At 62.3% G+C, this 13,467-nt stretch overlaps 2 protein-coding genes across 2 annotated transcripts; both read right to left on the bottom strand.

Moving 5' to 3' along the window:
- Positions 1 to 2,944: 2,944 nt before the first annotated feature.
- On the bottom strand, positions 2,945 to 5,713 carry MIOX (myo-inositol oxygenase). Its single transcript, XM_067698730.1, has 10 exons — positions 5,699 to 5,713; positions 5,193 to 5,273; positions 4,919 to 4,999; positions 4,679 to 4,841; positions 4,458 to 4,525; positions 4,220 to 4,329; positions 4,075 to 4,142; positions 3,938 to 3,987; positions 3,266 to 3,378; positions 2,945 to 3,189 (listed from the first exon to the last, which is right to left on the bottom strand). The coding sequence occupies exons 1-10, from the start codon at positions 5,711 to 5,713 to the stop codon at positions 3,081 to 3,083; spliced, it is 858 nt and encodes a 285-aa protein (XP_067554831.1). The 3' UTR covers positions 2,945 to 3,080.
- A 960-nt stretch (positions 5,714 to 6,673) lies between these two features.
- ADM2 (adrenomedullin 2) lies at positions 6,674 to 10,185 on the bottom strand. Its single transcript, XM_067698517.1, has 2 exons — positions 9,864 to 10,185; positions 6,674 to 9,287 (listed from the first exon to the last, which is right to left on the bottom strand). The coding sequence occupies exons 1-2, from the start codon at positions 9,971 to 9,973 to the stop codon at positions 8,969 to 8,971; spliced, it is 429 nt and encodes a 142-aa protein (XP_067554618.1). The 5' UTR covers positions 9,974 to 10,185; the 3' UTR covers positions 6,674 to 8,968.
- Positions 10,186 to 13,467: the final 3,282 nt, after the last annotated feature.

Raw genomic sequence — 13,467 nt, 5'->3', positions numbered from 1 at the left:
CCGTGGGAGTCGGCGGGCTGCAGGAGGGGCGGGTGCAGTGAGGCAGCGGTCCGGTGACAGAAAGCAGAGTAGGCTGGAGGGAAGGCCAAGCCCCTCCTCCTCTCTGCGGGCTCCTCAGCTGCCCCAGTGCCCTGAGGCTCCCAGTGGGGCCCTGGTAGACAGAAATACGGGAGCCCTGGCCCCCGCTGCCCTTCCCCCACGCTGGGGCCTTTTTGGAGATGGCCAGGTTAGGGTCTGCAGGGCCACAGAGAGGCCTGGGGACCCAGGAGCAGGGGCAAAGGTGGCCACTCCTGCTCTGCACTGAGGAGGCTCCCCCGGGGGGTTTCAGGTCCCAGAGGGGCATCTGTCCAACATCCCCCTGCCCAGCTCTGGGGCTCATGCTTCTCTTCCCCACCCCAGCCTCTTCCCTGCTCCCAGGAAGGCTGAGAGGCCCCGTTGCCCACACCCAGTCTAGGCTCAGAGCCCCCTGCACCCCACAAGCAACTCTAGGGAGGGACCCCCTTGGCACCCTGCACCTGCCCTGCCTGAGCTCAAAGGCTGAGAGGGGGCCGCGGCTGGGAAGGCTGCCCAGGGACGGTGCGAGGGAGCCCAGGGCAGGCAGGAATTCTCCAGAAGGAAGCACAGCGAGTGGAGGAGAGCTTGGGCAAAGCCTCTTGACGCACTCGAGCCCGTCCTCTCCTGACACCAGCGCACAGAGGGGCTGGGGTACACAGGGAGGGCCTGCGTGGGGTTTGAGCGAAACGGGAGGGTCTGACCGTGCAGCAGCCTGGACAAGGCAGGGGGGGCAGCGGGCAGTGCCACCTTTCGTGGCTACAACCAGTGGACATTCAAGAAGTGACTGGGTCTTCAGCCCCAGCACGTGGATTTGTAATACCACCTCCCACTCAGCAAAATCAAGGCTCCTTGGAGAAAGGGCCAATTCTACGTCTAGGGCAGCCTCTGTGGTAAACTGGAAAATGGCCCCCAAAGATGTCCACATCCGATCCCTGGAACTTGTGAGTGTAACCTTACTTGGAAAAAGCATCTTGCAGATATAATTATGGACGTTGAGATGAGGAGGTCATCCTGGATAGTCTGGGTGGGCACTAAATACCATCACAGGTGTCTTTATAAGAGGGGCAGAGGGAGACAGACACACGGAAACGGAGCTGCGTGAAGACAGAGAAGAGACAGCCATCCACCAGCCAGGGTGCGCTGGTGTCACCTGAGGCTGGATCTTCCCGGAGCCTCCGGCGGGGGCACTGCTGACACATTGATCTCAGGCTTCTGGCTTCCTTCCAGCACTTGAGAGAATAAACTTCTGTTGTTTTAAGTCACCAAGCTTGTGATAATTTGTTACAGCAGACACAGGAAACAGTCGGGCGTCTTGTTACACCAGACGCGGCAAGACATCCCAGAGACCCTTGCAATGGTCAGAAGCAGCCAGGGGCCCACAGGAAAGACCCTCCCCAACCCTGTCTGAGCACCAGTAAGAATAACTCACTGAGGCGCAAATATGCTGAAATCTACGCGTTCTTGATTCAAAAACAGACAACTTGATCATGTTTGAAGGATGCTAGGGAACCAGCTCTTGCAGAACGGTAAATTAAGAGAGAGACAGGAGCATTTACTTCCCTTTCCTCCATAAACAGGAACCAGACAGCACCAGGGGAGCTGCTCTTCACTGGGGGCTCTACCAGGTGAGTGAGGATGGAACTGGAGCCTTGCTGTTCTCACTCTATCCGGTGGAGGGTGTTCTTAGACCTGAACTGCCGCACAGCAGCTTCTGACAACACGGGAAACAGCGGGGCTTCCTGATAAAGCACAGCCCCCGCCTCTAGGGCACCCCTGCCCTCAACAAGTCAAACCTGAATCTGACTAAGCCTCTAAATTTATTTACCAGTTAGCAAGAAAGACCGAGGAAAGTATACTGATAGATACCATGGGGACGCAACCAGCAAATCCCAACAGGAAGTCCCTAGACACATGAGCCACTTTCTTCAAAGGAATAAACCGCTAGTAGAGGGAAGGCTGACGCTGAACTGCAGCATGAGGGGTGCACACTTGGGGGACGAAACCACAAGGAAAAGAAGGTGATTGTCGGCCAAGGTGAGGGCTGCACCCTGGGGCCCACGGAGGGTTTCTTGGCGTGTTTTCGTGGGTCGTGCTCATGGCAGTTAACCTGAGCATTTATCACGATGCTTCCTGCAGTGCGTTCTTCTAGAGGGCTGCACCCTGGGGCCCACGGAGGGTCTCTTGGCGTGTTTTCGTGGGTCGTGCTCATGGCAGTTAACCTGAGCATTTATCACGATGTTTCCTGCAGTGCGTTCTTCTAGAGGGCTGCACCTTGGGGCCCACGGAGGGTCTCTTGGCGTGTTTTCGTGGGTCGTGCTCATGGCAGTTAACCTGAGCATTTATCACGATGCTTCCTGCAGTGCGTTCTTCTAGAGGGCTGCACCCTGGGGCCCACGGAGGGTCTCTTGGCGTGTTTTCGTGGGTCGTGCTCATGGCAGTTAACCTGAGCATTTATCACGATGCTTCCTGCAGTGCGTTCTTCTAGAGGGCTGCACCCTGGGGCCCACGGAGGGTCTCTTGGCGTGTTTTCGTGGGTCGTGCTCATGGCAGTTAACCTGAGCATTTATCACGATGCTTCCTGCAGTGCGTTCTTCTAGCTCTCAGGGATTTTGTATTGTCATCTTTAAGGGGACTGAGCCAGAGGACTCAGTGGCTGTTTTCAGAATGTGGAGGTGGGCAGGGTGACCCCAGGTTCTGACGCCAGAGCTGGAGGACGAGCAAGATGCTTATGGCGGCAGAAATGGCCGGGCACGCGTGTCCACGAGATCGCGGATTGCCTGTCCCGCCCCCGCCCCCCCAAGTGACTGCCCTGCCACGACACGCCTCGGTCTCAGTGAGGGTTTGAGGGTCAGACTCACGAGCTGCTTCAAAGTCTTTATTGCAACCGGGGAGAGGGGCCAACGGGGCAGGGAATGCAGGTGGGTATGTGGGGTCCCCTAGAAAGGCCAGGGTGGGTCGTCACTGTGCCTGACAGTGGCTGTCACCCCAGGGCACCCAGCTGGGTGTGGGCAGGGTGGGCAGGCCGGTCACCAGTGGAGGACACCGGGGCAGTACTTGTCAATGAGCCCCTGGTAGTAGGGCCGCAGCTTGTCCACATCTGGCAGGTCAGAGCTCTTGGTGTAGAGATCGAACTTGCTGCAGCGCAGAGGGACAGAGCCTCATGAAGCCCCGGGTCCCCTCCCCCGCCTCCCCCCCACGGGCGCGAGCATACTTGAACTCCTGCACCCAGGGCAGCATGGCCAAGTCCTGCTCGTCGCACAGCTGCTGGTAGTCGCCGCCCGTATGCCACGGGTAGAAGGAGTGGAACCGGACGATGTAGAAGGCCTGGGGCGGGAGGAGCCGCACCCCACGCTCCAGGCGGGGCCGGGCTGGGCTGCGCTGGGGTGACCTGGACTAGGCGGGGCCGGGCTGGGCTGGGCTGGGCTAGGCTGGGCGGGGCCGGGCTGGGCTGGGCGGGGCCGGGCTGGGCTGGGCTGGGCTGGGCTGGGCGGGGCCGGGCTGCGCTGCGCTGGGGTGACCTGGACTAGGCGGGGCCGGGCGGGGCTGGGCTGGGCTAGGCTGGGCGGGGCCGGGCTGGGCTGGGCTGGGCTGGGCTGGGCGGGGCCGGGCTGGGCTGGGCGGGGCCGGGCTGGGCTGGGCTGGGCTGGGCTGGGCGGGGCCGGGCTGGGCTGGGCTGGGCTGGGCGGGGCCGGGCTGGGCTGGGCGGGGCCGGGCTGGGCTGGGCTGGGCTGGGCTGGGCGGGGCCGGGCTGGGCTGCGCTGGGGTGACCTGGACTAGGCGGGGCCGGGCGGGGCTGGGCTGGGCTAGGCTGGGCGGGGCCGGGCTGGGCTGGGCTGGGCTGGGCTGGGCGGGGTTCTTGGTTTGGCTCCTCCCCCACACCTACCTCCAGTGGGAGGGAGAATTTGTTGAACTTCATCATCTGGTACATGTACTCTGGGGGAGAGAGGGTGTCACCACCAGGCACCCAGAGGCGTGGCCCCCACCGCAGTCCCCACTGTTGCTGTCTCTAACTGGCCTCACCGTCATGGCCCCAGGACATGAGGACGTTCTCGAGCCCACAGTGGGGCTGGTACATGCCAAGCTCTGTGCTGCAGGGAGAGACAGAGGGTGAGGGGGGCTCAGAAACACCCTGCAGAGGGGAGGGCCAATGGCGAGGGAAGCATACCTGTACAGAGGGTCCTGGAGGTCAGGGTTGTCCTGGAAGGTAGAGTCCCAGAAAAGCACAGAGCTTTGAGGACGGCAGCCAACTGGGAAGGTGTCTCCAACGACTGCCCACTGGGGAGGGACAGGCAACGGTGGGTGGGCCTGACTGGCCTGCCCACCAAGTAGGTGTCCAGAGCAGAGCCCAGAGCCGAGGCTGCCCTGGGCCCCGCCCTGCCCACCCCCTCCACCCCTCTCCTCACCTGGGGCTCCCCTGCCAGAGCCAGGACCTTCCCCAGGTCATGCAGGAGCCCGGCGAGGTGGAACCAGTCTGGGGGAGAGAGAGGGGCAGGGCAGGCTAGAGGGGGTGCAGGGGCCAGGGCAGAGGGACAGCCTTGGGGCTGGGGTGGGGGGCAGGGCCTGCTGGGAGAGGGCCGGACCTCCACCCTCCCCCACCACCAGCCGGGGCGGGTGGGGAGCACACCCTTGTCGGGATGGGCCTTCCGGATGCCCTCGGCCGTCTGGAAGGCGTGGAAGGAGTTGGGGAAGTCCACGTCGGGGTCCGACTCGTCCACCAGCGCATCCAGCATGTCCACAGCCTCCATGACAGTCATTCTCTTATAGGAGAAGCTCCCAAACTGGGCATGCTGGGCCAGTAAGGGAGAGGTCAGCGTAGCCCCAGCGTCGGCCCTCGGGGGGTTCGGGTTGGGAGTCTTCCAGCTACCTTCCTCCTGACGAAGTCCACGGTCTGCCACGTGTGCATAAGCTTGTAGGTGGTGAAGACACGGTCCAGGAGAGGGCCGGACTGCAAGGCAGAAGGTCAGCCAGGCGGCTCGCCAACCCCTGCCCGTCACACCCAGGGGGCCACTGCCTCCCAATCCCAGGCCTGGCCCCGCGAGACGTGAACGGGGTATCCCCAGGGTGGCCCCTGGAGCTGTGCAAGGGGACAGGTGCTGCCCTTCCCAGGGGCGCAGTTAGGGGCGGCCGCAGGTGCTCACCATGTAGTTTCGGAAGCTGCCCCTGTCTTTGGCCGCCTCTGGCCCCATATCAGGCCGGTAGACCAGGGAAGGGTCTGGGTCCTGGTTGGGTGGGGGAGTGAACCCATTTCACCACAATGCCAGCCCCGTGAGGGAGGGAGGACATCCCCAAGGGGGTACGAGGCTGTCAGACGCAGTGGGCGCCCCAGGGCACAGCCCCTCCCAGCACAGGCGCGTGGGTGCTCCAGGCTCCTGGTGTCCTTATCTGCAGGGTGGATGCCGAGGATGCCTGCTTCCCCAGTGATGCACGGCTCTGGCAGCACCCCTACCCGGCATCTCCTTCTCAAGACCTGGGTCCGCAGGGAGCCCAGGGGTTGGGCCGACGACCCTTGCCCCAGCTAGACCACGACAGGAAGGAGGGAGACCTTTGACCCAGATGAGCGAGCGGCAGAAACCCGCTGGGAGAGGGCATGGTGCTGCTGCCTCTTCCCCGGGGGAGCAGCCCGTGCGGGGTCCGGGGTACTCACCACAGCCACCTTCATCCTGAGAGGGGGCAGAGCTCCACAGGCCCGGGTGCCCGTATATATGCCCACAGGTTACATAAGTGACCGGACACCACCCAGCCCCTTGGCCTTGGCCCTCGGTAATGAGTGACCATCCACCCTCCTCCTGGCCTCTGAGAGTTAATGTGTCAGCACAGAAGCAGCCCCAGCGGCCCGGTCCCCCCCACCCCCCCCCCCCACCGCCAGCCAACCTCAGCGTCCCTGGAGCAACTGACCTGCCTGGGGGGTCGAGGCTGCTCTGTAGCCAGACTCCCACTCCTGCTTCCCAAGCTTTAAACACCTCCATGCCCCAGGCGGTAGGCCCCTCCCAACACCCTATCATCCCCAGGCACCTGGGATTTGGGGCGGGGCGGGGCGGGGCTTATTTCAGAAAGTCATTTTGACACTTGTTAAAATGGGATAGAAGACTTTATTCACGTTTTCCTAGAAGGGAGAGGTCGGGCTCCACTCTGAACACAGAGTAAATCCCCAGCACAGTCAGCTGGGGATTTACAGCCACCAGGCAGGGAGGGGGCCTGGGGTGGGCTGGGTGGGCAGGGGTCAGGAGGGAAGATAGCCAGAGGAGAGACATCAAGGGTGGGGGCGCTCTTGCTAAACCCCAGGATTCTGTCAAGGGTGTGATTCTTGCTAATACTGGGCGAGGCTGGAGCCTTGGGCTCACGTTTGGTCCAGGGGGTCTTTGTCAGGCTCTTGGGGCGAGGGGCTCCATCTCGAGTCAGGGCAGAGATGAATTCACAGCGCTGGTCATGTGCGGGCTGAGTTAGGCAGTGAGGACAGAGCAGGGACCGCACCACCTGGAGCTGACGGTCCCGTCACTGGAAAGAGGCCGGCGCTCTGGCGAAGGACGGGCACCGAGCGCCGTCAGGGTGAGTGGGACGGGAGAGGGCAGTGGGCGAGGTGCTGGGCACTCCGCGAGGCGCCTCCTGCCCACGCTGAGAATCAACCAGGCCCCACTTAAAACGGCAAAGTGATTTCGGCCCGTGTGAGCCCATAGCGCCTCCAGCTTCCCAGGTGCACGTGCATCCCTCAAGCACTTTTGAGGTTGGTTTCCTCTGCCTCCTCCCGCTGGAATCTCGGTCCCTGGGGGCGGGGGACAGGGTTTATTCGCTGTTTCCACAAGTGCTCAGAAAATACTGGCTGCAAGGATGGAGAGGGGCCTGGGGAGGTGGGATGCGGGCTGGAACCATGACCCCAAAGCAGGTGGTGGCTTGCAAGGATGGAGAGGGGCCTGGGGAGGTGGGGTGGGGGCTGGAACCATGACCCCAAAGCAGGTGGTGGCTTGGACCAAGAGAAGGGACAAAGGGCCGGCCGGTGGATCCAGATGAGGCAGGAGAGGGAGGGGCAGCGGGTGGGGGAGCTGATGGGCTGCCACCAGGCCTCCAAGTGGGGTGTCAGATAGGCAGCCAGGACACGGTCTGGAGCTCAGGGGCCATGTGGACCACAGTGCGATGCTGTGACCATGGCGGGCGACCCTAAGGAAAAACAGCCCAAGGCTCAGGCAGCACCTGGGCAAGGGCACCAGGTGGTGCAATCCTGGGGGCCTCCTGGCAGTCTGCGTTGCCACAAGGAGGGTGCAGTGTGGGGTGGTGTTCTGGCAGGGGGAGCATCCCGCGTGGAGAACCAGACCGCAAGGGACTTTACCCCAGGGCCGAGGCCAGGGAGGATCTGGGCCGAGCTGAGCTCCTGACTCTCCCTGACTCGGCCCTCCCGGAGCCCTCCTCTTCCTTACCCCCCAGTCCCCCTGGCCCTGTGCCATAGCCCACCCTCCCTGCCTGCTCTACACCCCTCGGTGGCCACAGGCTCCCAGCTCTGAGGCCCAGCCTGCCGCCCATCCAGCCCCCACGCACACACCTGTTCCAGCCTCCCCCCAACATCCACGCCTCCCCTGGGCTCAGGGCCTGGGCGCCCTCGGCTCCTCCCCCGGGGCCCCTGCTGTCCTCAGTTCATCTCCCCAGCCTGAACTATTCCCACGGGGCCTGGTGGAAGGAAGGGGAGCCCTGAGCTGGAAGAGCAAGCGCAAGGGTGGGAGGCCAGATGGCGCGCCCAGGAGCCTCCCGCCCTTAGGGGGCCCCCGGGGGTCTGAGGGGCAGGCCTGCCAGCGACCCAGGGTATGGGCTCTGTGGGTGGGCACTGCAGGGACCGCAGGCGCCTCCCTGATCTCTGGCTGCAGAGCTGGGATAAAGGCATGCTCTCTTCACAGGGTGGCTGAGAGGGTGACATGGCAAACATCGACAAATTAAGTGCTGTATGAACATTTGTTAAATAACGGAAACCACATTTCTGAACCCGTGAGGCATTGGGCGCCAGTACTACAGGACTAGCAAAAGGCTCTGGTGTCACAGCACTTAAAGCCCCTCCCCCTCCCCCGTGGCGGGTGGGGGGTGGGGGCAGACACACACCAAGAACTCCGCCCCCTGGCTGTGGACTTGTTCTTCAGATAATTTGAGGCCAGTCCCCTCCCCCAGGCTCCTGGCAAGCCTGCTCCAGCCTCCTGTTGTCCCCACGCCGGGCAGGATGGGGCTCAGGGAGCCCCTGTGGCCCGCGGGGCCCCAACCCCTGTTCGGCCATCCCTACCCACCTTGAGGTGGTGGTGCTTCCACCTTAACTGAGAGATTTGGGCTGGGAGATTTGCCCCGCCCCACTCCCACCCTGCCCTAGGGAGTGGGAAGGGTGTTCTGCCCTGCTCTGCCCCAGAACCCCTGCACCCTTTCCCCAGCTACCCTCAGGGCACCCAGGCAGGGAGTCTGCATCGTGACCTTGGGTCCAGCTGGAACAGGGCAGTCCAGCCTTAACCCTACCATGTCAGGACCAGCAGGGAAGAGGCCATGCTGGGCCACCTCTGGGCCCCTCCTCTCTCCTGCTTGCCCAGAGGTGGCCCAGGGTGTTCAGGTCCCTGGCATCTGCCCTACGTCCTTGGGCAGACCCTGTCCTCTAATGCTGCCAACCGCCTCCAAGTGTTACACTCCCCAGGGGCAGAGCCCCTGGGTGTTCAGGATCTGCTGGGTCCACACACGTGCACTGGCTTCTGTGTCCACAGTCATTCGAGGTTGGCTGCTGCAGAACCTGGTGGGGGGAGGGTGGGGCGGGGGTGTCCTCAGGGGCCTGCACCGCTGTTCCAGTGACTGCTCTTTGCAGGAGCTTCGGGGCTAGTTCTGGGCTGGGGGCTCAGCTGCAGCTCTGGGATTAGGGCGCGGCATCCCAGCTGGGACAGGCAGGGGTATGGCCTGCCGCGCCTCAGCCGTAGCTGTGCGGGCTGCTGGGGTCCACAGGGGCCGAGTCGTGTGGGCCGGCTGAGCCGATAAGCTGCCACAGGCGGTGGCTGAGGTTCTGCACCTGGCAGGTGCCCAGCACACAGCCCACACGCAGGAGCTGGGCTCGGGGCCTGCGGGGACCCAAGTGTCGGCGGGGGCCATTCCGGAGAGGCTGACCCATAGCAGGGGCCAGGCTGGCACTCCTCTGGGGCTGGAGGGCCTGGTGCAGCTTCCAGACCACAGGCCGGGCTGCAGGGTGCCGGGACTGCAAGCCACTGTAAGGAGTCCGGGCTGGGGGCTCCCTGCAGAGGGAGATGGAGGAAGTAAGCCCGGCGGGCCAGCCTTTCAGGGACCCATAAACCCACCCACTTTCCCTTCCACACAGGCCTGGGGTCACGGGCAGGGGAAGCCCACTGAGCTCAGGGCTCAGGGCCTGGCCCTCAGCCACTCAGTAGCCCATTTACCTGCTCCTCCCTGGGCAAGGGGCAGCCCTGGCCTCTGTGGGCCACTAAGCTCAGGACTCAGGTGACTCCCTCTCAGCCCTTCCCTTGGGGTGGGGGGAGGTGGGCGGGCCTGAGGCCCCTCCAGCCTCCCCTCCCACAGCTGACCTTTCCTTTTGAGGGGTCTGCTCTGCCAGTGTCGAGGAGTGGGCATGCCTTCGGAGGACACGCAGAGAAAGAGGAACCTCTTGCCCTGCTGGTGGGTTGCTTAGGGCCTGGGGCTGGCCCTTGATCTAGGGGGTGGGCCCCAGCAGCACGTGGGGGGTTTCCCCAACCAGGGGCTAGAGGAACTGGGGAGAGGTCGGGGTCGGAGGGAGGCCTCCCCCGAGCACCCTGGTTTCCTGCCCCGGCAGCCAGGGTGGTCTGAGACCTGCTCACCTGGGTCGCGCGGGCGGCCGGCTCCGGGCCAGGCCGAGGGACAGCGCGCCTGGGAGCTGCAGGTAGAGGAAGCTGATGCAACCGAGGGTGACCGTCAAGAGCCGGACCATGAGGGCGGGGCCGGAGGGGGCAGTGAGCCGGGCAGGTGTTGCGGGCGGCCCTCGGCTGAGCCACCGCTTCCGCCCGCACCTCGGGGCGCGCGGGCTGGCGCCGGTAGGTCGGCGAGGGTCTCCAACACAAAGCGACACGAAGTGGTGCGCGAACCTCCTCGGTCAGCTGGCGGTCGGGGCCCTGCTGGGGCCTGAGCCTCAGCGCCTCGGGGCTAAATAGTCTTCCAGAGGGGCGGAGCTGGACGCGCCGGCGGGGCGGGGCGGGTGCTCCCGAGAGAGGGCGGCGGCCGTAGGGAGCGCGGGCGGCTGGCCAGAGACCCCGGCAGGCCAGCCTCACCTCCGCCACCTTCTGGTGGGGGACACTGTCCCTGAGGCTGGAGGGGTAAAGAACTGGGTGCTGCGGCGTGCAATCGGCGGGGCTGTGTCCCGCCCACCACCTCTAGGTCCCTGGGCCTCGCCTCCTAAATGTCCGCGCCAATGAGTGGCAGGGGCCTGGACAGAGGCGATTTTGAGACCCCTCCTTAAGAGGTCCTAGCAGCTCTATTCCTAAAAACTCTACCCTCCCCCCACCCCGCACCATTACTGAAGTATTAACTGGTTTTTGTAAGAAATGTAAATAAGTAGGAAGTGAGAACCTCTCACCGCCATCCAGTGGGTTCCTCTCCCAGGTCCGGATGGGCGCCCCGTTCTTGACTTTCTCTTGTGTGCGTTTTGTTGAGGGGGGGTTGCATCCTGTGTGTGTGCACTATATACAGACACCTATGCATACATAGGTAAAAATATATGTAAATATAGAGACTGCCATTCTTTCTTATGGTTGATCTTACACCAAAATGTAGGTGTTCTGTGACTTAATTGATCCTTTATTGGGAAGCAGTTAGGTGATTTCCAAGCTTTCCAAGAGCAGGAACCCTTCTTCATGAGCCCATGGATGTGTCTCCATAGGATCCTTCTGCAGACACGGGAATTCTGGCTGAAGGTGAGCCCGTGTTTGTGTTGACAGATGGAGCCAAACTGCTCTCCACAAAGCTGATGCCCTGTCCACCGATAACGGACTTGGTGCCGGGGTTCTTCATCCCTGTGTCCCTCTGGGAGGGGACAATTACCCCATCGCACGCTCACACATTCTGGTCATCTGAGCATCTCTGCATCCACTTGTGTTTCCTCTTCTGTCTTCCCTGCTCCGGTCCTGCCCCCTCTTAGCGGGTCATCATGAGTGACCTGGTCACTCTCCGTCCCTCCTTCTGCACACACCGTGGGAGCTCAGCAAACATTAGCTGGATGAATAAATCAACAAGTGGTGAGCACCTGCCATGTGAAAGAGCGGAAGGGAAGCATCAGCAGGTATTCCCGTTTCTATTTATTTATTTTTGCTGGAAGGAGGGTGGGTGATGCGATCACATTTATACTAGAAAAGTGGAATTCAGCAGGGAGGTGGGTGCTGAAGGGCTGGCAGGAAGGGTGCAGTGGGGACAGAGAGAATGGGTCAGAGAAACAGAGCAGAGCAGGGGGGCAGATGAGGAGGGTCAGCCCACCCATCTGTTTGCTGATGCAGGGAGAGTGGGGGGAGGGGTTAGCTACCTGGGGGACATCCCGGTAGGGATGTCTTGCTGGCCTCCAGCGTCCTGGGCCTGGGGCTGAAGAGAAGGCAGCCCTGGAACACAGTCTGGGTAGTTTTGGAGCTGGCAAGGCTCTGAGAGGTGAGGAGTGTGGTGACCATCACCCACAGAGAGTGAAGAGAGAGGACAGAACCCGGCGTGGGAAGAGGGGCAGGCAAGGGACCCCAAGGCAAGGGACCAAGGGGCAGGCAAGTGGACCCGGTTCTGCAGCTGTTGCTTCTCCCACCAGCACCCCCGTCCTCCCTCAATCTGCCTTCCACAGTGCTGCCAGTACCGTCTTTCCAAAACACATGTGACCGTATCACTCACCCCACCAATAAAGAAGAAATAGATAAAAATTCACAGTCTCTTAGGCCCTCGGCCACTGCACTCTTTCTCTCAGAACACTGGCTGCCACCACAGGCCTAGGGGCTCATTCCCCCGACAGCCCACGGGCAGGGTGTCCTCTGGCCTCAGGCTTCAGCCTGGGAGCTTATTTCACCCCTATCCCTCTTGACTGAATCAGAGACCCCCTGTGATCCCACAGCCCCTGCACAGCGGCTCGTGGCACTTGTGTTCTGTAACTGTCCACGTGCCCCCCAAGGGGAAATCCGTGGGCTTCCCCCACTGATCCTCAGTGGAGGAGCCGCTTCTGCGGAGCCACTCAGAGCACCGCTCACCCATGGAAACACACAAGAAGCAGACCAGAGGTTCCCCTGGAGGAATGCTTTAGAGAGAAACCATCGTGGAGCAGGAAAAGCGAGGGTGGCAATTGGCTGGGCAGACAGCATCTAGGGAGGTTTTGCTTGAGTGTTTTAAGGTGGGAGAGACCGAGTTTAATCCCGATGGCGAGAATCCACAGAGAGGGAAAGATTGAGGATGCGGGTACCTAGCAAACAGCCAGAGGCGGGGAGGGGGCAGGAGGGGCAGAGCCTCTGTGGTCGCTGTGGAGGGGGAGGCGGGGGTGAGGGGGGCAGACTTGGGGTGATGCAAGTCTGTTTTCTCTGTGAAGGAGGGCAGTGGGGTCATTTCTGAGACACGGGAAGGGGGTCAGAGGAGACTGCAGAGAGAACAGAGCTGACCAGATGTCAGCAGGCTGGGCAGTGGCGAGAGTGCATCCACAGCTGGGGCCGCGGTGTCACTGTGGCCACTCTGCACCAGCTGGCGCTGCAGGCCTCGAGGAGACGGATGGGCAGGACTGTGCGTGGCTGGGGTTTGCCCGGTGAGGACAGTGAAAACTGTCCGGGGGGGGGGCAACGATGTTGGCAGGATGACAGGTGACTGGAGCCACACTGAGAGGAAGCGGGCAGCAGCGAGTGCCTCTGAGGGTAACATGGACAGTGTGGTAGCAAGGAACTTGAGTGGGGCTATCATGGTCTAGAAGTGACCCCAAACCTACCCTTGACCCTAAGGTGCTCAAGGAATGGGCTCCTTGCAAGGAGGGCATGAGAGTGGAAGAAAATGGAGTGCAGGGTCCCCACCATCTCTGTGGAAGAGCCAGTCCTGGGCTCATGTGCTAGGCCAGAGGGCTTCCCTGGGACACTGCCTGCCCGTGCACAAGCTCAGTGGTGTGGTAATGTGGTGGTGAGGACCTTTTTGGGTGTAAGTGACAAAAGCTAACTCAAGACAGCTGGGGCAAAAAGGAGGGGTTCTCAGCCTATCTACCCAGTACCGTCCAGAAGCAGAGGAGGCTGTGGCTGGGCATGTGCCCAGAGGCAGGGAGGGGAGCCTGGTGGTCTTCCCCCTCAGCGCTTGTCTCTGGGTTGTGTTCCACTCATTCTCCAGACGGGCCCCTGCGAGGGGATGGAGGAGGAACGCCAGCAGTTTGTTCCTTCGTAGGTTCTTGAAGCAGCCAAAGTCACCCCAAAACAAGTTCAACCCTGCCTTCCCCTCCCA

Source organism: Pseudorca crassidens, chromosome 11, assembly GCF_039906515.1.
Source record: "Pseudorca crassidens isolate mPseCra1 chromosome 11, mPseCra1.hap1, whole genome shotgun sequence".
NCBI classification, from domain to species: Eukaryota; Metazoa; Chordata; class Mammalia; order Artiodactyla; family Delphinidae; genus Pseudorca; species Pseudorca crassidens.
This window is presented reverse-complemented; position numbering and strand designations above follow the sequence as displayed.

Bases quoted from the DNA above. Each gene is read 5' to 3' on its own strand.
- MIOX (XM_067698730.1), bottom strand. The intron at 5,000-5,192 runs GTGAGCACCTGC...TCTGCCTTGCAG, and splicing joins GCAGCTTCCGAAACTACATG to TCCGGCCCTCTCCTGGACCG. The intron at 4,143-4,219 runs GTATGCTTCCCT...CTCTCCCTGCAG, and splicing joins CTCCAGGACCCTCTGTACAG to CACAGAGCTTGGCATGTACC.
- ADM2 (XM_067698517.1), bottom strand. From the start codon at position 9,973: ATGGTCCGGCTCTTGACGGTCACCCTCGGTTGCATCAGCTTCCTCTAC. The intron at 9,288-9,863 runs GTGAGCAGGTCT...CTCCCTCTGCAG, and splicing joins CGGCCGCCCGCGCGACCCAG to GGAGCCCCCAGCCCGGACTC.